This window comes from Papaver somniferum, unplaced genomic scaffold (assembly GCF_003573695.1).
Source record: "Papaver somniferum cultivar HN1 unplaced genomic scaffold, ASM357369v1 unplaced-scaffold_65, whole genome shotgun sequence".
Lineage (NCBI taxonomy): Eukaryota > Viridiplantae > Streptophyta > Magnoliopsida > Ranunculales > Papaveraceae > Papaver > Papaver somniferum.
Window position 1 is genome coordinate 882,857 of NW_020649304.1, and position 18,468 is coordinate 901,324.

The 18,468-nt window shown below is 36.3% G+C and overlaps 1 protein-coding gene and 1 long non-coding RNA gene across 3 annotated transcripts; both read left to right on the plus strand.

The window, feature by feature from the left end:
• The first annotated feature begins 12,622 nt into the window (after positions 1–12,622).
• LOC113343745 (ankyrin repeat domain-containing protein EMB506, chloroplastic-like) lies at positions 12,623–15,201 on the plus strand. The gene is made up of 7 exons (XM_026587881.1): positions 12,623–13,091; positions 13,306–13,385; positions 13,482–13,580; positions 13,672–13,770; positions 13,879–13,977; positions 14,078–14,176; positions 14,731–15,201. Exons 1-7 carry the CDS (start codon positions 12,710–12,712, stop codon positions 14,824–14,826), a joined length of 954 nt encoding a protein of 317 aa, XP_026443666.1. The 5' UTR covers positions 12,623–12,709; the 3' UTR covers positions 14,827–15,201.
• Positions 15,202–15,710: 509 nt separating this feature from the next.
• Positions 15,711–17,684, plus strand: LOC113343746. 2 transcript variants are annotated; one of them, XR_003357383.1, is made up of 4 exons: positions 15,711–15,909; positions 16,034–16,105; positions 16,241–16,405; positions 17,183–17,684. It is a non-coding gene; the product is annotated as an uncharacterized LOC113343746 (long non-coding RNA). The 2 variants fall into 2 exon arrangements; XR_003357382.1 differs by having other exon boundaries at positions 15,711–16,105.
• The last annotated feature ends 784 nt before the right edge of the window (positions 17,685–18,468 follow it).

Here is an 18,468-nt window from a genome sequence, read left to right on the forward strand (position 1 = left end):
GACGTCACCTAAGATGAAACTGGCAGAATATAAGCGCAGAAATTCAAATTATCAGGTAACCTCATCTGAGATGACGCTTGGTGAATATATGCATAGGCAAAGGTATGGAGTTTTTGCTCCACAAATGGTAAGTGAAGAATCATCTCTAACTATATATGAGAAGTATTACAAACACACACCACTTAGTTTGGAACAAAAATTGAGAGTTCTGGAATGCCAAAAATTATATGATGATGAAGATGATGATAAGTATTGTAGTGACTCTCTGTTCCAGACAGAACATATAGATGACCCTGTGGATGATGTGTACATGATTTGCCTAATTCCATAGATGAATCTATCTCGCAAGATCATTCACCCGACTTAGAGGTTGTTTCTAGACCCCTAGACTTCCAAAAGTTACCTAATTTAGGGTTAGAATCGTATGCTTCTAAAATTTTGTTGGATCACTTTGCATCCAAATACCCAGAGAACTTGCATGTTTCTGATACCGTGCATGAGCGAATTGACAATTTTCTAGTCCCAATAGTATCCCCATATTATGTTCTTTACACACTTCCTTGTGTAGTAAAAACTAGGTTTGGGGGTAATCCTTTATTTCTGACAGTTTCAGTGTCCCCACATTTTCATAACATAATTGTGAAGCTGTCGTTTGTAAATACTATATTTTGGGTTGATCCCCAAATTTTCAGGCTGTTAATTTTTGGGGATCCGTTTCTGTATATATCCAGTAGGTAGTTTTTATTATTTAATTTTTTTCTTTACATTTTCTCTTTTTTTGATTTTCATTGTTCTTTGTTATCACTATCTTTTGATGTGTGTTACATAGAATGATACTTTTCTTTCGTCAATCAGGTGAAATCTTTTAATCGCTTCTATTTGATTTACATTTGTTTCTCCTACTAATATTTTTTTGCATCCCATTCTAGGTTGCATTGTTTGGAACATTGAGGACAATGTTAGAATCAAGTGTGGGGGAGTGGTTAACCTTTCAGATTTCTTTTTTATGACCAGCTGTGTAGCGGGTCTTCTTCTGTTTTGCTTGAGGACTAGCAAAATGTAAGTGTGGGGGAATTTGATAAGCATGCATTTTCACCCATAAATGCATTAACTGGGACTCATTTTATCATAATAAACTTGTTTGTAGATATTTTTGGAAGAATAAGCTCTTGTGGAGAATTGGCTCGAAAAAATGTTATTTGCACCGGGAAGACACGTGTTATGCGGACTCTCACTGTTGGTTAAGAGGCACCTCAATTTATAAGGGGAACCTTCTTTACTATCAACACCCCTGTTATTCGCACCCCAGCTGATTGGATATGGGCTGACTATCTTCTTCACGGGAGAAAACATTTTTGGCAGGAAACTGTGCTTAACAACTGCATGATTTTAGTTCGGATTTTAGAAGAGTCTTTGAGAGACTTAAGCACGGAATAACTATGCAACCTTATGACAGGGAAGATGATGTGTTTGGGCAACAAAAATAAAGACCAAATATCTTTGAATTTACGAATTATCGGGAAACAGAGAAAATATTCTTCACAAGGCTGCGAGATTTCTGGGAAAATTTTGGAAGATATTCTGTGAGATTTGCTCACAGAATTTGATCACGATTGACCTGTTTCTACTAAGAGCTTCTCCAATGGTGGTTGTGTGTGTTTCCTAGGTGGCAACACAAACAAGACATCCTCATTCCAATTTTTCCTTAAGTTTAGGGAGGAAAAATGGTTCATCTCCAATGGTGTTGTTTGTGATGTTTTATGAATTAAATGTAAATTTTATTTTTAGTAATTTTTAAATTTTATTAGAGCTAAAAATGGTTTTTTAATATATTAAAATTAATTTAGGTAAGCAAAAGCTTACTAGGATAGCTTGACATTGTCAAGGTGAATGTCTAAAACTTGACATTCACCTTGACAATGTCTAACAAAAATTAAGCCACATCATCTTCACATTGATTTAAGAAGTTGGGGTTGGAGAAGAATTTTGGGAAAAATGAATGTCTATCCTATGTGGACTTAGACATTTATCTTCACATACATTCCATTGGAGAAGCTCTAAACAGGGGTGGTAATTGTGTTGAAATCAAAAGAGGAAGGATATTTTATCGCTTGGAAGAAAACAGGGCAAGTGCTTGTCTACATGAGGATATCTCGGGATTTTGGTGTCTTTATGATAGTTACGTGTTACTTAGGGGAAGATATTATCCCTGGAGATTTTATTTTATCAACTGCAGAGAATTTTGAGCTGGAAAATGGAAAGACATGTGAAAATAAAAGAAAATAATCCCGAGAGTAATATCGCTTTACTGGGAAGATCCACAGCAATAATTACAAGTAATTTTGGTGTTGTTGTGTATATAAAGCGAGTTGGGGAGTCATATAAGGGATATCAAGTGATTGGGGGAAGCTACAGAGAAGAATAGGAAGTTGCAGAGAAGATTTTTCTGCTGCTGCAGAGAAGAAGAACCTGAAGAACATATTACCGTCAAAAACTGTCGTTTTGAGTGTCTTATATTCAACAGTTTGTAACGGCCAGTTTGCAACATTTATTGTAACTGTGATTTCTGTAACGCCGAATTAGCGTTTCAAATTTCCTGAGTTATATAAATTCTTCTTTGTAAACACCATTTGAGCTATGAGTTATCTTTCTGAGTGTGTTTTCACCATGTGGAGCTAGACCTCATTACTGGGACGACGGAGGAATCCAAATTTCATACATGGGTAAAATTATCTTATTCTCTATATGACTTTTGCACTAATTAAAATAGAATTAAGTAGTTGATTTCATTTAATGGGTCATGCTTTCTTAGATGTTTTGATGTCCCATACTTAAGATTTACAAATAATATTTTGAGAATCTAGCTTGGCAAAAATAAGAGTCCATGTTTTTATTTATTGAGCTATAATTGCTGAAGAATAAATAATTGAACCTTATGATATGAATTCGGTGAAATCTAGTCCCAGTAACTCTCGCTTTTATTTATTATTTTCATCAAATCTTTAAATTTAATATTCACAAGTTTTAAAGTTCGAATCTTATTTACTAAAACACCAATTAAAAATCACATCAATTTTTGGCGCTGCCGAGGCAGACTTGTTTTTAGATTTGTTTTTAGGTTTTATTTTATTTTTATTATTTTTGTTCCTTTTTATGCGTTTTGGTATTTCTGTTTGCTTTCGGACTTGGAGATGAGCTAAAGAAAAAGAGAAGAAGTGTTGAATAGAAAAGAAAAGTCAAAGAAGGAAAGAAAAGAGAAATCTAAAAGGAGTGAAGAAGAATATTTTTGTATATAGTTATTTCATTTTTATTAGATTTTATTTTTTATTTTTAGAAACTGTAATTAGGATTTTATTTTTGTAATTTTTTATTTTTGGACTCTTTTTGGACTTTTGGACATTATTTTAAACCCTAAGGAAGGGTTAAGTTAAATAAAACTGCTGCAGGGAAGGACGACAGTTATGATACTGTCTCGGCCCCTCAGGCTCGTACACTGACATAGGAGTCGGTGGCCTGAGTCGACTTCAACGGTTCATCGCCCGTCTGGTACGGGAGGTAAGACTCTATCCACCCACGAATCCCCTGTCAGTGGGTTTTATTTTGTGTTGAGACTCTGGATGTCAAACCGGTATACAAATAGCCAATACAATGATTATCCAACTGAACAATATGGACATCACTCTTTTTATGACCATAATGTGAATAGTGGTTGGGAACGCCAAACTTTTGAAGGTTATGGTCCATACCATGGTGAGCCCAATTACTATCCACATGCCCACCAGTCATACAAGCAAAATTCTTATAATTCCTCTCCTCTAGATGAGGCACGTAAGGTACTTGAGTCAATGCGTAAGTTACTTGAGTCGACACATAAGTTAGTGGACACAAATGACTTAGTTATGGACGAAATAACTGTAACAATGGGTGAAGATAACCTCAGGAAGTTAGCTGAGTCAACATGTGAGTTAAATGAGTCAACATGTGAGTTTTCTAAGTCAACACATAGGTTTGAATTAGAGACGGAATAAAGAATTGCTCGAATTACTCTTGATTGCCAATACATTCTTTCCAATATCACCCGTGAAAATGAGGACAATTTTTATGACGAGGTTAGAATTGGTAACACTACTTGTTTAGATGAGGTTCGATCATTTTCATGTTATTATAATGATGATTGTGATGAGGATAGTATTGATGAAGAATCTGAAATATATAGGCATAGTGATCAGGAATTTGTTACTCCGATTGAGCTTTGTAATGATAATGTTGTTTCTACAAATCCAAATAATTTTAATAATTATTCACCTATTCAAAAGGACGAGGATTTGACTAGAAATACCTGCGTTTTAGACGATGTAGTATTTCCTTTTTATGAAGCCAATGATGGTTTAGAGGAGCGAGTTTATTTTGAGTCTGGTGATTTAGAAAAAATAGTCTTCGACAAAGAAAATGAACTCGTAGAGATGAGTGAGGATGAACCTGACTTAGAAGAATCAATTGACCATTTTCAGGAATCTGATAACCTTGAAATTAGGGAAGTTGTGACTAGTCTTTCTAGAGACACTGAAAACTCTAAGTTCGGGGGTGATTATCATTCTCCATGCGCTTTAAGTTTTACAAAGGTCCCTCACTTGGGACTTGACATATGTGCCACAACCATCTTACAAGATTATCTTCATATATGTTTTTCTGAACCTAATGATGTCCATAAAGAAGTTCAGTTGTTAGAAACCCATCCTTTGGTTGATGTGGTTAACCCAGGCTACGATACCTCGATTGACTTTGTTTTCCCACCAAAATTTTTTTTTCCAATTGTGGGAACTTACGAGATTCAAATGTGTCAGATATTAAGTTTTGAGACTAAACCTAATTACTTTAGGAGATTAGGGTTGACACATTTGTTTAAGGAAGACCACCACTTTCATTGTGGTCAATTGTGTGAGTCAAAACTGATTGACTTTAAAGATCCGCATCTATTTAGGTTATTATTATGTACTTCTAGTTTTTACTTGAGTTTTTCCAGACTCTAATACCTGAATCGGATCTTAGCTACGAGGAAATGCAGTCCATGAAAATAATTTATCTAGACCCAGTTATAGAACCTGAACCACAGCTACATGTAGTTTTCTTAAACAGGAAACTAGACAAGGATGTGCTTTATTCGTTAATTTTCTTGGCATGTTGCAGATTCTTTTTACTTGTGATAGCCCTATTTGGTTTTGGTGATCCGCAGTTATTCCGACTATTACTTTATGATTCTATAAGGTGACTAATCCTTTCTTAGTCTGGACGAAGACTTTAAACTTAGCATTTTTTGGGAGGTAACTCATGCTCATGCAACACGATAATATATTTCCTTAACTCTTTTCTTCAAGTGGTAACAGTTTCTCCTTGTTCATGCTTTTAATTTCATCTTTAGAACTTTGAGGACAATGTTAGGTTTAAGTTTGGGGGTATGGGAGAAACTTTTTAGTTGCAGTATAAATAAAAGGATAACACTAACCAATCTAAGTGGATGGAAGCATCTTGGTTGTAGGAGTTGATGAATCAATCTGAGTGGATGGAAACATATAAATAGAGTCTATTCATAAAAGCACGGAGGTGTTAGAAATAACATGATAGTTTCACCGTATCGCGGAATCATCTTATCACTTCTGTTTTTAGTTTTTGCACAATTTTTATGTTGATGTCCGCTGGGATGAAATAGAAGGATTGAGATACAAAAAAAAATTTGAAAAAATGATTAAATTTTTTTTTTGAGATCAGACCATCAGACCAACCGGAATAAATTCAATAAAGTCGACCACTGGTTCCCTTGTATATGCAGTTGTGTTGACCTAGAGTTAGGATTGTCGACCGCTGGTCCCCTTGTATATGCCAGTTGTGTTGATATTAGTCCAGACCAGTATATCAATCCATTAGGTCATAGGATTCATCTTGGCATTGGCGTCCATTCAGAACCATCTATTTCTATTTCCATCTTCTTAATCTATTCATGTGATTTGTTTGATTCCGGATATTGATGTCCATAGTGCGACTATCTGAGTAGAGATCTGTCACTTATATATGAATTTTAGTATGTGAGTGCAAACTTGTGAACAACAATTGGAATTTCGTATCATGGTACTTCTTCTTGTAGTCAATGAGAGTATGCCAAACAAGGAGGTTCTTTAGTGCTATTCCAAGGTTCTGCGTAGATAACTAGGGTCTGGAGGAAAGGTTTTGTGGGTACACCTCTGGTAAGCCCTCCCGAGACTATAACTCAGCCACTAGGGCCACCTAGGGGTTCAAAGGCTTGTTGCACATGCTAAGTGCAATCGCGATGCCTGCGACAGTGAGTTAGGATTTTATTTTCTAGATTAGATTTGCTCGAGGACTAGCAAATAATAAGTTTGGGGGTATTTGATAGACACATTTTTGTGTCTGGATAGTCCTCAATGTCTGTATTGTTAATGCTCAATTTTTGTACTAATTATGGGTTTTTTTTATATGTGTATAGGTGTTTTTGGAGGAATAAACTCTTATGGAAAAAGTTGCTTGAAAAGTGGTATTTAGACCCCCTATGAAAAAGTACTAAAGGCACCCCGGATGAGTGTTAAAGGCTCCACGAAAATGTGTGGGAAAAACCCTAGAAAAGTGATAAAGGCACCCCATAAACATGTTAAAGGCACCCCAAAAAATTACTAAGAGACACCCATGTTTTGGATAAGGACACCCATGTATGTTAAAGGCACCCACAATTTGGATTAGGGGAACTTCACCTCCTTCGTTTGAAAATGAAAAAATGGCGGGAATATGAGTCTATGTCTATGGAATTTGTTGGGGATGAACTGGACGAGATTCTCTGCGATTTGTTCGTAAGTTATGGTTGGTATTAACGTGTTTCATTAAAACAGGGATACTATATGGGATATAATCGATAAGGGAAGAAGATTTCACATGATTTTGACGAAACGGGGGAGCATATTCCCGGAAGAAGATATTCACGGGATTTTTGTGGATTGCGTGTGACCTGAGGCTGTTTACTCCAGTTAGGATGTGTAGAGACGTGTATTAACATGTTTGGAGCGTGTTCGTAGCAACTCAGAGCAAGAAAGAGATAAAAAGGGAATTACTCCCGTAGCTTGCATGAAAAATAAAAGAAAATATTTTCGAATTATCGCGGAAATTTTGACGGTGCTATGAGTATATATAGGTTTCTGAGAGCATAGTTGGGTTCTGCACTTTCAGGCGAAGAAGAAGACAAAGAATAGATCACTGTTTAGAACAGGCCCGTCATCTTTTCTTTGTAACAGTCACTCAATTATGACAGTGGGTTCTGTAACGGCCTTGAAGCGTTACAAATCTTTGTTCCATTATAATTCTTCAATAAAAACACCTGTTTGAGCAATGAATTATCTTCTTGAATGTGTTTGCATCATGAGAGGCTAAACCCAATTACCTGGAATGACGGAGGAAGCTGTTTTTTGTCTATGTGGTAATTAAAATTAGTTCATTTATAACTATTTGCATAGGATTTAATTGTTTTATGAATTCTATTACTTATTTGTTATTTTGTATGATGTCGGATGCTTAGTTTTAATTACTTTTGATATGTCATTCTTACAACTTACAACTAATGTTTTATGAATTCTATTATTGGCAAAGAATTAGAGTTACAACTTCTTTTGTTTGAGCCATTATTGCCTAGAATTAAATTTTGAACCCCATGTATATATGAAAAACAGTGAAATCCCGAATCCCAGTATCCCTCCATTATGCTACTATTTTGTGTATATGTTTTCTTATTTTAGTATTTTCGTTTATTAAATCTGAAATCAATCTCATCAAGTCCGAGTGAACGACAACCTTATTTACCACTATCTAAAATTCGATCAAGGTCATAGTTGTTGTACGGAGTTGGAGACCAGGATGGATGGCTAGGAGAATGATTATGAACAGTTCTATTCTTTTTCTAGTAGGGAGATGGGACAGTAGAATCCTTTCTTTTTTCTCTAAAGGGAAGAGATTGGAGACAGAAGCAGAAAGGTTTGGGGAGTTATTTGTTGATTTTTGATTTTTTTTTCCCTAACCCATTTCTTGGGGAAGGAGATGAGTAGTTTTAGTTTGTCGGGTTTTGATTAAAATTTGGGCATGGACCAAACCCAGGTGGGTATGCAGGATCCAGATCCTTAACTTGGTACGACCTTTTGTGGGCCTTGTTACAGGCATGGAAAGGGTTGTAGGAGAAGGAATCCATATTATGTGCTTGGAAGTTGATGGTTTTGTTGTTTGCATGACACAAAGCTGAGCCAGGGGAGTAGCAATGGGGTGGGTAGTCACTCTATTCATCTGAGAATCAGAGCCGGCCGGAGATAACTGAGTAGCATTCTCAGGTTGTAAGCTGCGGTTCAAAGGAGGATTCACATTGAAGTTTTGAGCTTGATTCAGGATGTTGAAAGGGTTTGGAGAGATCACCATATCTGGTAAAGTATTGTTGGTATTGTCCAGAGAGGTAGATTTGTTGAGGTTGAAGTTAGGGGATATGAATTGAGGAATTGATTAACTTAGAAGAGTTTAGAGAGAGCTTAGCTTCCATAATATCCCTTCTTTTAGGAGTGCATTTACTTTTAATGTGATCTAGGGTTCTGCAGAACTGACAAAGTTTGAAGGGTTGAAAAGAGTAGGAGAATTCGATCCAGGTTTTCACTCCATCAACCAAGCAGTTCGAGCTGAAAGGGATTTGATGATCAATCTCTATTTCAACCATGGTTTCTACATTTTTTTCATATAAATCTCTTCCATATGGGTCTTTATAAGCATCATCTTGCTGGATGGTTGTGCAATAACTTCAAGAGCAGAGAAAGTGATGTAGTCATGTGGTACTCTTTTCATAGTTATGCTGATGAGAACTTTTTCGAATTCTTCCTCTTTGATCTTCTGAACCCCTTCAAACGGGATTTGAATGATATCCAGAATAGCATCATGAATTAACCATGGTTTAGGAAAGTTAACAGAAATAATATCAACAACATGGTTGAATATGAAATGATGATAGTAATTCTTTCTTTAGGTTCCAGTATTTCCTTGCATAAGATTGAGCTTATTGGTGATTTACATTGATTATGTTGTGGAGTTTTCCTACATCACACCACTTGTCATCTTGAGGAGGTTTGGCTTCAAAACTGCATTGCTTAGAATTACCACTGGTCTCAAAGGATCATGGGTTATCTTGCATAGCTTCAGTGATATCTTCTATGGATGGTGTGCTTGACTGCGTTGACATGGTGTTTCTCAGTTTGAAAAGATAAATAATGCATAGAGACTGGGGATGATTGATGTTTTGCTGAGCTTTCCTTGTGGTTTTTGGAAATAGAAAAGGAATTCTCTCAGGACAAATCACAAGAGGAAGAAATAAGTTGATTTAAAAATATGAAGAAGATACACTCTCCAATAATGTCCCGTGACATCTGATAAGGGTAGTACTATGTTGATCAGCAACTATCGAGCACATGTTATGAGCAAAGTTACCGTTTATCCTCTTTTGTTGTCTAGTTATAGGTGTGACAGGTGACGGGACGAGATTTCAGTCAAAAATGTGTTTGGTGGAGTTAATGTTGTTTGCTTTTGAGTTGGTTTTTTGGGATAAACAACAGGGATGAAACAAAATGGGGGATTCTTTGTGCCTAGGGAATTGGGTGTTTGTTTTGTTGCTTAAAATTGTTTTCTGTTTGTATGGTTGTTTCTGAAAGGAGTCAGAAGATTGACGACAAGACCCGACCCTAATCCCCAGGACTTGTGACTTTGTGTTTCTGAGAGATGGCCGGTAATGAGCTCGGAGAAAGACATCGTCCGGTGGTATCTCACAATCTGTAATCAAAGAAAAAACCACAAGCATATTATTCTTAGAAGAACAGAAATGACTTAATGTAAAGAAAGAAGTCCCTAGGAATTCAATTTGGACTAGATAAGACGTTTCCAACATTTTAATTCTGCAGGAATGCCAAGAGGTTAGACATAAATGCAAAGCTAGATTTATCTCTATAAAGAGAAGAAGAATATTAAAGGGGGGGAATAATAAGGAGGAAGAAAGAAGAGATGCAGAGATTATAGTTACTCAGGAAGCCCCGATACACTATTCTAATTATCAAGACATGGGTAGCATCGGAGGAGATAGATATGATAGCACGCTCGGATGGCTTGATATTTAGGACACAATGACCAACGTTTATCACTTCAGAGGTTTGGAGGAAGAAAATAATCGATTTGGAGGACTATAAACTGAGAAAAAAAATCCAGCAGAGGCAGAAACTGGAGAAGCGAGTGGCACACCCAAACATGGAACAACATCCCTAGATACAAAGAAATAGAAAAATGAGAGATTTTGGGTTCTGCATCAGAGCAGAAGAGGAAGTAAACCTTGTTAATCCACTTTTTCTTCACTTTTACTTTTTTCTTAGTAGAAGATGTTTTAGATTGTTGTTTTTTTTAGTGAAAATCTTGATTGTGATCTTCCCATCCATACGAAAGAGAAGGATTGTTGGTATGTTTGAAATCTTGGGTATGGTTGTTGTATTGGTTTGATCTTGTGTTGTTTGTATGGCAATCCTGTTGCTTGGTGCTGATTATTTTTGTTGTTAAGATGTTTGTGTAATTGATGTTCTTAGAATTGTTGTTGCTTTTGGAGAGTTCAGAATTCATTTCTCTAAATGTCAATAGCATTTAGGTTCACATAAAGGTTACTGGTTGAAAATATTCCCTTGTGTAATAATATAAGTCATCTATTTAGGGACAAAATTTAAAAATAAGTAAGTCATCTATTTAAGAATGAAGGGAGTATATTTTACCTGTAATCCCAAAAAAATTGCCATGAAGAGAAAAAAATAAAATAAAAACACCACCAAGCCCAGGTTTGAGCCCATTAAACACATCTTTAGTTCCTGCCCTGCAATCTTAGTTTGTTCTGTACTTGTTCTTTATTTTAATAGAACGACTTTTTGGGGACCATGGTTTTTTGGGGGACCATGATTTTATTAGGCCACCTTCCCTATAGTGATAAGGGGTGTCCTAAAACGTTGAAATGACTAACCTACCCTTAACCTAATTTAATTTAAAACCAACCTAATAACCACCTATATATATATAACCACCACCTCCTCCCACCACCACCGCCCACCACCGCCGATTACCACCACCACCTCCTCCCGCCACCACCACCACCGCCTATTTAAGAAATGTAACAACATCAATGCAATCACAATTAAGTTCTGTTACATGATAATTTTATCGAGTATAAAAGACGCCACCCGCAACCTGATTCTGCCATGGGACCACTCCGGAGGTATTTTCCAACAAATCCTTCACTTTAATTTGATTTTGATTGCTTCAATCGAATAGAAATCATCAAAATAGGGTTTTAGTAGGAGTTACAGAGCCATGTTCGGTTAGGCCGATTTTACAGAGTCATGTTCGGTTAGGCCGATTTTCCAAAAATAGGGTTTTACTAACCAAACTTCTTGAAAATGAAGAACACGAAGAACAATTCGGTGCTATCGGTTGTTTCGCAAAAAATTTTAAAACTACAAAGTAACCGAACTCTACACTTAGAACCGAAAAAAAAAACAAATCCAGTCTAACCGAACTGTGTTGTTGTGGCCACTATCTTGAGTTCCAAAATAACCGAACTTAGCCAATAGAGTTCGGTTTTTTCGCAAAAAATTTTAAAACTACAAAGTAACCGAACTTAGCCAATAGAGTTCGGTTGATTCGTAAAAAATACTTTTAACCGAACTCCTTGTATTAGAACAACAGAAGTCCAAAAGTTCGGTTCCTTCGCAAAATAAGGATATCACCGAACTTTCGTAGTAACCGAACGTTTGCCTAATTGCATATATGCATATACAGTTCGGTTGATTCGCAAAATATGTTGAAGTTTGCGAACCAACCGAACTTCTAAAACTAGGTTACTTTTAACCTGCAGTTCGGTTGGAAACTTGGTTGCGTTGAAGTTTGCGAACTAACCGAACACACAAGATGTACCCAAATAAATTGTTAAGTTCAAAGTTCGGTTACCTACCATTTTATCCTAGATAACCGAACATTACACTGTACGACCAAAACCTCCATTAACGAGCGAGTTCGGTAACCTGCGTGTTTGGAAAACGTAACCGAACTACACTTTCAGGTGTGTTCGGTTACATGTTCTTGACATATGGTAACCGAACTGACCCAAATCTACATAAAAATTTTCATTTTTTTTGAAAGTTTGGAGCAATTCAACCAACATTATCTAAGTTTGAAGCACACGTGGGTACCCAACCTCCGGTTGTGGTTGGTAAAATCCATCGTTTTTCATGTTTTCCTTCTTCATCTTCTCTAACTTTACTCTCTCAATAATTCTACTTCTTTAAAAAAAAAAACCATCTGATTTTTTAATCTCACTAATTATCTTTAACTTAATCATCTCACTAATCATTACACTAACTATTATTAACACTAACTAATCATCACCCAAAATTAATCAGGAGGGTAATTTAGGTATTAATATAAATATCCAGATAAAAGGTGACCTAGATTTACTTCTAATGTCTTTACCCAAAATAAAACCATGGTCCCAAAATAAAACCATGGTCTCCAAAAAAAAATCTTAGTAGGAGTAAGAGAAATTCCAACAAGTCTTCTGGTTTTCTCTCGTCTGGTGAGGGAAAATAAAGTTAAGAAGAAGATTGAAATGATTCTGTTTTCAGGAACAATGGTATCCTTACCACAATTCCTCTCATTTTCTATTCCTTTTTCTTTGAGCACAAATTTTACTATAAAAACTCCTCACCGCAGTGCAGTATCAAACTGCAAGTGTGCTTCATTTAATATAAAGGCAATCAATTCAAGAACCAGAGTAGTCCGTTCAAAAAGGGTTTATGAAAAATCCGTTAAAGGAAAATGGGAAGAACCTCTTGATGGAGAAGATAGTAGTGATGACGAAGAACAAGATGATTGGAGTGAAGTACCAGAAGAAATTGAAGAAGATGACGAGGAAGAAAGACAAGTTTCAGTTTCTGTAAGTAGTGGGAAGTCTTTTACCAAAGCTCAGTCTGATGAAGACTTCATCAGAGGTATTTTCATTTCTTGAATTTTGAGTTTGGGTATATGGTGTTTGAGAAAAGTCCCACTTAAACAACTAGAATTTAGTTAGCCTTTAATATGATGATCATAATGAAAAAAAAAAGTGATGATTATAGGTTGTTTTACTCATTGCCGATAGGTTCAGACTGGACACACAAAAACTCTAGGTGTTTTGAATATGTAGTTAGTTTGTGGTTTTTGCAGAAGTTGAATTACTTTTGGGTCCAGAAGAAAGGGCAATCTTGGAACAAAATGAAGCTCCTGATCTTACTAAAATATCAACTGTTAGTTTCTTGAGCCTTTGCTATCTACTTGATTTACATTCGCTTAAAAAGGGTATGCATTCATAATTCAATTTTGGTGTTACGACTCTTACGCAGAAAAAGTGGAGACCACTGCATAGTCTTGCATTATCAAGTCAGAATTATTTTATGGATAAACTTCTTGGACATGGTGTAGATATTGACGGTATTGATAAGGTAAAATTTGTATTGTATAAATACTTCAGTGTATGAAATTTTGCTTATCTTGTTGAAGTCAAAAGAGCTTGAATAGGTTTTGTAACAACAGGATGGTTTCACTGCTCTTCACAAGGCAGTTATTGGTAAAAAAGAGCCTGTTATCAGTCATCTTTTAAGAAAAGGCGCAAATCCTCATGCTACAGACAGGGTAAGTAAAAAAAAAATAAGGAAATTCTTGAATTTTTTGAACACCTTACTTTAAAGTTAGACTGTTCTTAGATTAGAAGCTGAAAGTACTGATTATCTATGTGGCTAGGATGGTGCAACCGCGCTTCATTATGCAGTTCAAGTTGGTGCAGTCCTTACTGTGAAACTGTTGATTAAGTATAAAGTTGATGTAAATGTTGCAGATAATGTGAGTACACATTAGTCATGTTGTCCTGTATTTGACAGTTGTAGCTCCATCTCTATCCCTGCCTCTTACTTTTTGAACTTCTCGTTGTTTCTTCTTCCAGGAAGGTTGGACTCCACTGCATGTTGCTGTACAGGCTAGATCTAGAGTTATAGCAAAAATTTTGTTGGTTAATGGTGCGGATAAGACAAGAAAAACTAAGGTAATGTTATAGGTAGATTCGCATATGACAACCTGAATTCCTCTTAATGTTATTTATTCCTGCAAAGGATAATAATTATGTTTGTATTACATGCTTCTATGTGTTAAATCGCTTCTGTTTCCTTGCAGTCATGTATTCCATAATTACCTATAAGTGAAACACCAAGTTGAATTTGTAGATGCATGCAATATATTCTTCACTTCATCATGCCATATCCACACTACGATAATAGTTATAGCTTGAGAGCTTCTGCTAAATAATGCACTGCTGCGCTTTCCAATTCTTTTTTACGGTATAGAATAACGCCATCAAGTCCTTAATGTGATGCATAGACGAAACACGGTGAAGGCACTCAATATTTATTATCCCTTGTATCTTAGTTATGGAGTTACAGTAGGCACTCAATAGTTATAAACAGTTGAGGAAAACTCGTGTAATTGTGAAGGCACAGTAAGATGGACGATGTGTGTGTTCCTTTATGAGTTCAATAAGGTTCAAGTGAATCTAATTTCTTCTTTTTGCTTCTTTCTGCGTGGCTTCGCCATGTGTTTCAGGATGGGAAGACACCTCTTGATCTAAGCTTATGTTACGGAAAAGATTTCAAGTCATACGAGCTCGCTAAGCTTTTGAAGGTCATGGGAGAGAATTGAGATACATGGAGCTGTACAATGACAAGTGCGCCAGATTATGAATCTCTTCTCTAGCTTCAAATGGGTTAACAAGGAAATTGACAGTTGTCGATTCTTTAAGAAAATGCAGAAGAGATGAGTCGGCCTTTATGGACATGGGGTTCCTTAGAAACTAGTTGAAATCTTTTATCCTCTCAACACCTGGAGCTCAAGAGAAACGGGTTTTGCAGTGAAGAAATGCCTATTAGTTATAGGACATCTTTAAATCTCTATTTCAGTTTACTTACATATATATGGTCATACCAAGAACGCGATGTAGTCTCTATGGATTTATAAAGTAGCAAGTCATATGTATAAAGACTTTCTCGTTTTAGAGTTCAAATTTTACTTTCTGTATGCATGATTGCTGGATTCATGTGACTATTGAAGCAGAACAATCTAGAAACTCCAGTTCTATGCAGGTCGATTCTGTGAATGTAAGTCCAGTCCTATGCAGCTCACTGATGACTGCAAAGTGGTCTTCACTGCTTTAGTTAGTACTCCAATACTCTGTTATGTTATATTTGTAAATCGGTCTGTTACAGTTACAAGACAGAAGTCCATCATTTTGACTGTATGCACAGCTAGCTAGACATGTTGTCCTGACTTTATCTTCTGTTTGCAAGCAAAGCTATCGAATACGGCCAGCATTAGAGGTTCGTCAATGTTCTTACTGGTTGTCTTTATCAACTTGAGTCTCACTGTGGACACACGTACCAGCTTGCTGTTGTGGTTACTATGATAATGATTCTCTGACTTGCAGGATAGTGATGGATTACTGGCTTACTGTAGAAGAATTCATACAAAATACTCATCATTATTCTGAAGGTTGTTATAGATTCTATAAATCTTGGGTATGTCACATTTTAACTTTATTTTGCTGGATCATGTTTTCTTTCAACTGATATCCTAGGGCTGAGTTATGTGGCACCATCGTATTGACTTCCTTGCGGAAAGTATTATGACCTACTTCAGCTAATGAATGAAGTGCTGCCTTTGTGTCACCTTTCAGCCAAACACCATAGAATTGAATGCCTTTGTTATGTGGTTGTTGATGTTTCCAAGGTACCTATGATCTAGGGTTTGTTGATGTAGAATTGTTTATCCTGTCAATCAGTAGAGTATAAATATCAAGTGCATTGAAGCCTACTTAAACCACACGTAACTTTATATTTGCTTGTGTTTGCAGGATGCTTCAGAACAAAGGAGAAGTGACACTATAAGTTCCTTCTCAACTGAAATCATACTACTGGCTAAAGAGGTAATCTCTTTGTTATCTTGGCAAAATCTTAAAAATATATTTTCCTTCTACTTTCTTGAATGTGCACAATTTTTTTGTCTGTGTCCAAAGTTATGAAGTAGAGAAACGAATGGATTGTGGGGAAATCTTTTGCAGGCCAACAAGAAGACATGGAATAGGGCGTATATGACTTATTAGCCCAAATTGGTCATGTATGTGGAGATGAAGGGCAAGGTGGCAAACAAGAAGATTTGCAACAACTATCTAACATGGTTAGAATTTATGAAAGGACATAGATTGATCAAAAGCAACCACGTCCAGGTAATTTGAATTTGTATCTTATTATTACAAACTAATGAATAGTTTTGTTTCGTTGCTCCAATATTGAGGACTGAAAGTATGTTTCCTAAAATTCTTGACTTTTGATTGTCGATATGGTGCTTTTGAGGTTAAGTGATATGGAAGCAGAAACTTTTACTACCGCATCAGGGTCAGTTACTCCACCAGTGATTTATCAGAATTTGTCCTGTCACTGTGAGATAAATACTTTTGAGTATTCTCGTAAAGCATCTTTTTGTATGTTCTTTCAAGTCCTCCTAGGTTATAAGACCTAAAATTTCAGTTAGTTGCATGGCTTTAAAAATAATAAGGTAGAAGTGGTGTGTTACAGGTGGTCAAACTACGCACAAAATAAATAATTTGTTTGATGGAATAAACTGAAGGGTGTGCCTGACCACAATGTAAGCTGGCCATATGCATCCTTATGAGCCGGAGAAGATAGAAATCAAGCTTAGAATAGATGTGTTTGTTATATGGATTAGGCTGCAGTGAGGTTGTCGAATTGTTGATGCTCATGAAAATGATATGCTAGGCCTCTAGATCATCCAAACTGAAATTATAACCAATCTAAAACTTCTAATCCCATGAACATTGTTGTTCTGCGCATTTTTACATTGATTTTATTTTTGTCTGCCTTTCAGTGAGTTAACTGTTTTATTTATAAAATATAATGGCTTTTTATGATAACATAAACGAGACATCTATCTGGAAATGGAAATCAGTCATTTACAGTGTCAGTCTGAATTACTTGTGCCACAGGATTTTGTAGGTCAAAGAAAACACGCCGCTGAGCCAAGAAGAACTTGCTAGGCCAGTTTAAAATCAAGTCAGACTTTTGGAGTAACAAGAGCAGCAAAAGAAAACAAGACTGTGATGGTGAAGTAGAGATTGAAGGTGAGAATTAAGTAATTCGTGACGGAGGAAGCTGAAGAGAGATGCTCCCTATACTGGAGAGTATGCTAGTAAGAAGGCTGGTGGGGATTTGAAGAAGAAGGGCAAGTTTGAGTCTTCTGCTTATTGGCCACTTGGCTGGAAGAGCCGTGTTACAAAGCACTGGGCGGCAGCTAGGAAAGGTATGGCTACCGTTGTGGATGAGAAAGTAGCTGAAATGGAAGCATTTTTCTGCTTTCCATTATCTAATGGGGGTTCCAAGTTTAAGAGGCGGCAAAAGAAAATTGTCAGTAGCAGAAGCAAGACAAGAAGGTAGACAGAGAGGTTTGGACTTAACTATTTCAGAGTACTACCAAATGGACGAGACTTTTGGAGGTCTTTACAATGCAAATTTTATGCAATTTTTTTTTATTATTGTCTCTTATGTTTTTGCATTGTTTGCTTTTTTTTTTTTTTTTTTTTTTTTTTTTTTTGCTTATCTCTGGGTTTGACTGGCAATGTCACTCATATGTTTTTCCATTGTTTGCTTTGCTTTGAACTTGCCAGAGATTTTCATGTTTTAGTAAATAGATTTTTATTTTCTTTTGGGGCTGTATTTTCTTTTGACAAAATTCTGGTGAAATTTGTAAGGTAATGGTACATGAAACATACATGGCTTAGAGAATAATACCCTCGATTTGTATAAAAACTGTAAACCCCATTACCGTCATAATACATTTGGAGTACAAAATACATACCATTGTGTATGATGATGGTGAAGCCATGGATTTTGCTAACCATCAAAATGGAGGGGGGCTTTCCACACAAAAAAAAATGGAGGGCGGGGGCCGGGTTGTGACACGTGGCATTTCATTATTAAAATAATCTAACGGACGTGATAATTTTCTTAAACCCCACCTTAATAATACCCTGTCTCTCTAAACTTGAAACTTGAAAGGCAGTCACCGCAACAGGGGAAAAGCCTTCACTTGGAAAATCACAGGTACTATGATCCTCTTCTGTCAGGTATCATAATAATAATTTTCTTAGGGTTTTTGTTTGCTTGCTTGATTGATTGATTGTTTGAAGGGTGTTTCTGTGCAGTTATAGTTAGTAAAAAGTTGCTTAAAAAGAGAAAAAATACAGTTCGTGTAACATGTTCCATAGGGAGGATT

Excerpts from the sequence above, each read along its gene's own strand:
- LOC113343745 (XM_026587881.1), top strand. The coding sequence starts at position 12,710 with ATGATTCTGTTTTCAGGAACAATGGTATCCTTACCACAATTCCTCTCA. Across the intron at positions 13,386-13,481 it reads ATCTTACTAAAATATCAACT|AAAAAGTGGAGACCACTGCA; the intron begins GTTAGTTTCTTG and ends ACTCTTACGCAG. Across the intron at positions 13,581-13,671 it reads ATATTGACGGTATTGATAAG|GATGGTTTCACTGCTCTTCA; the intron begins GTAAAATTTGTA and ends TTGTAACAACAG.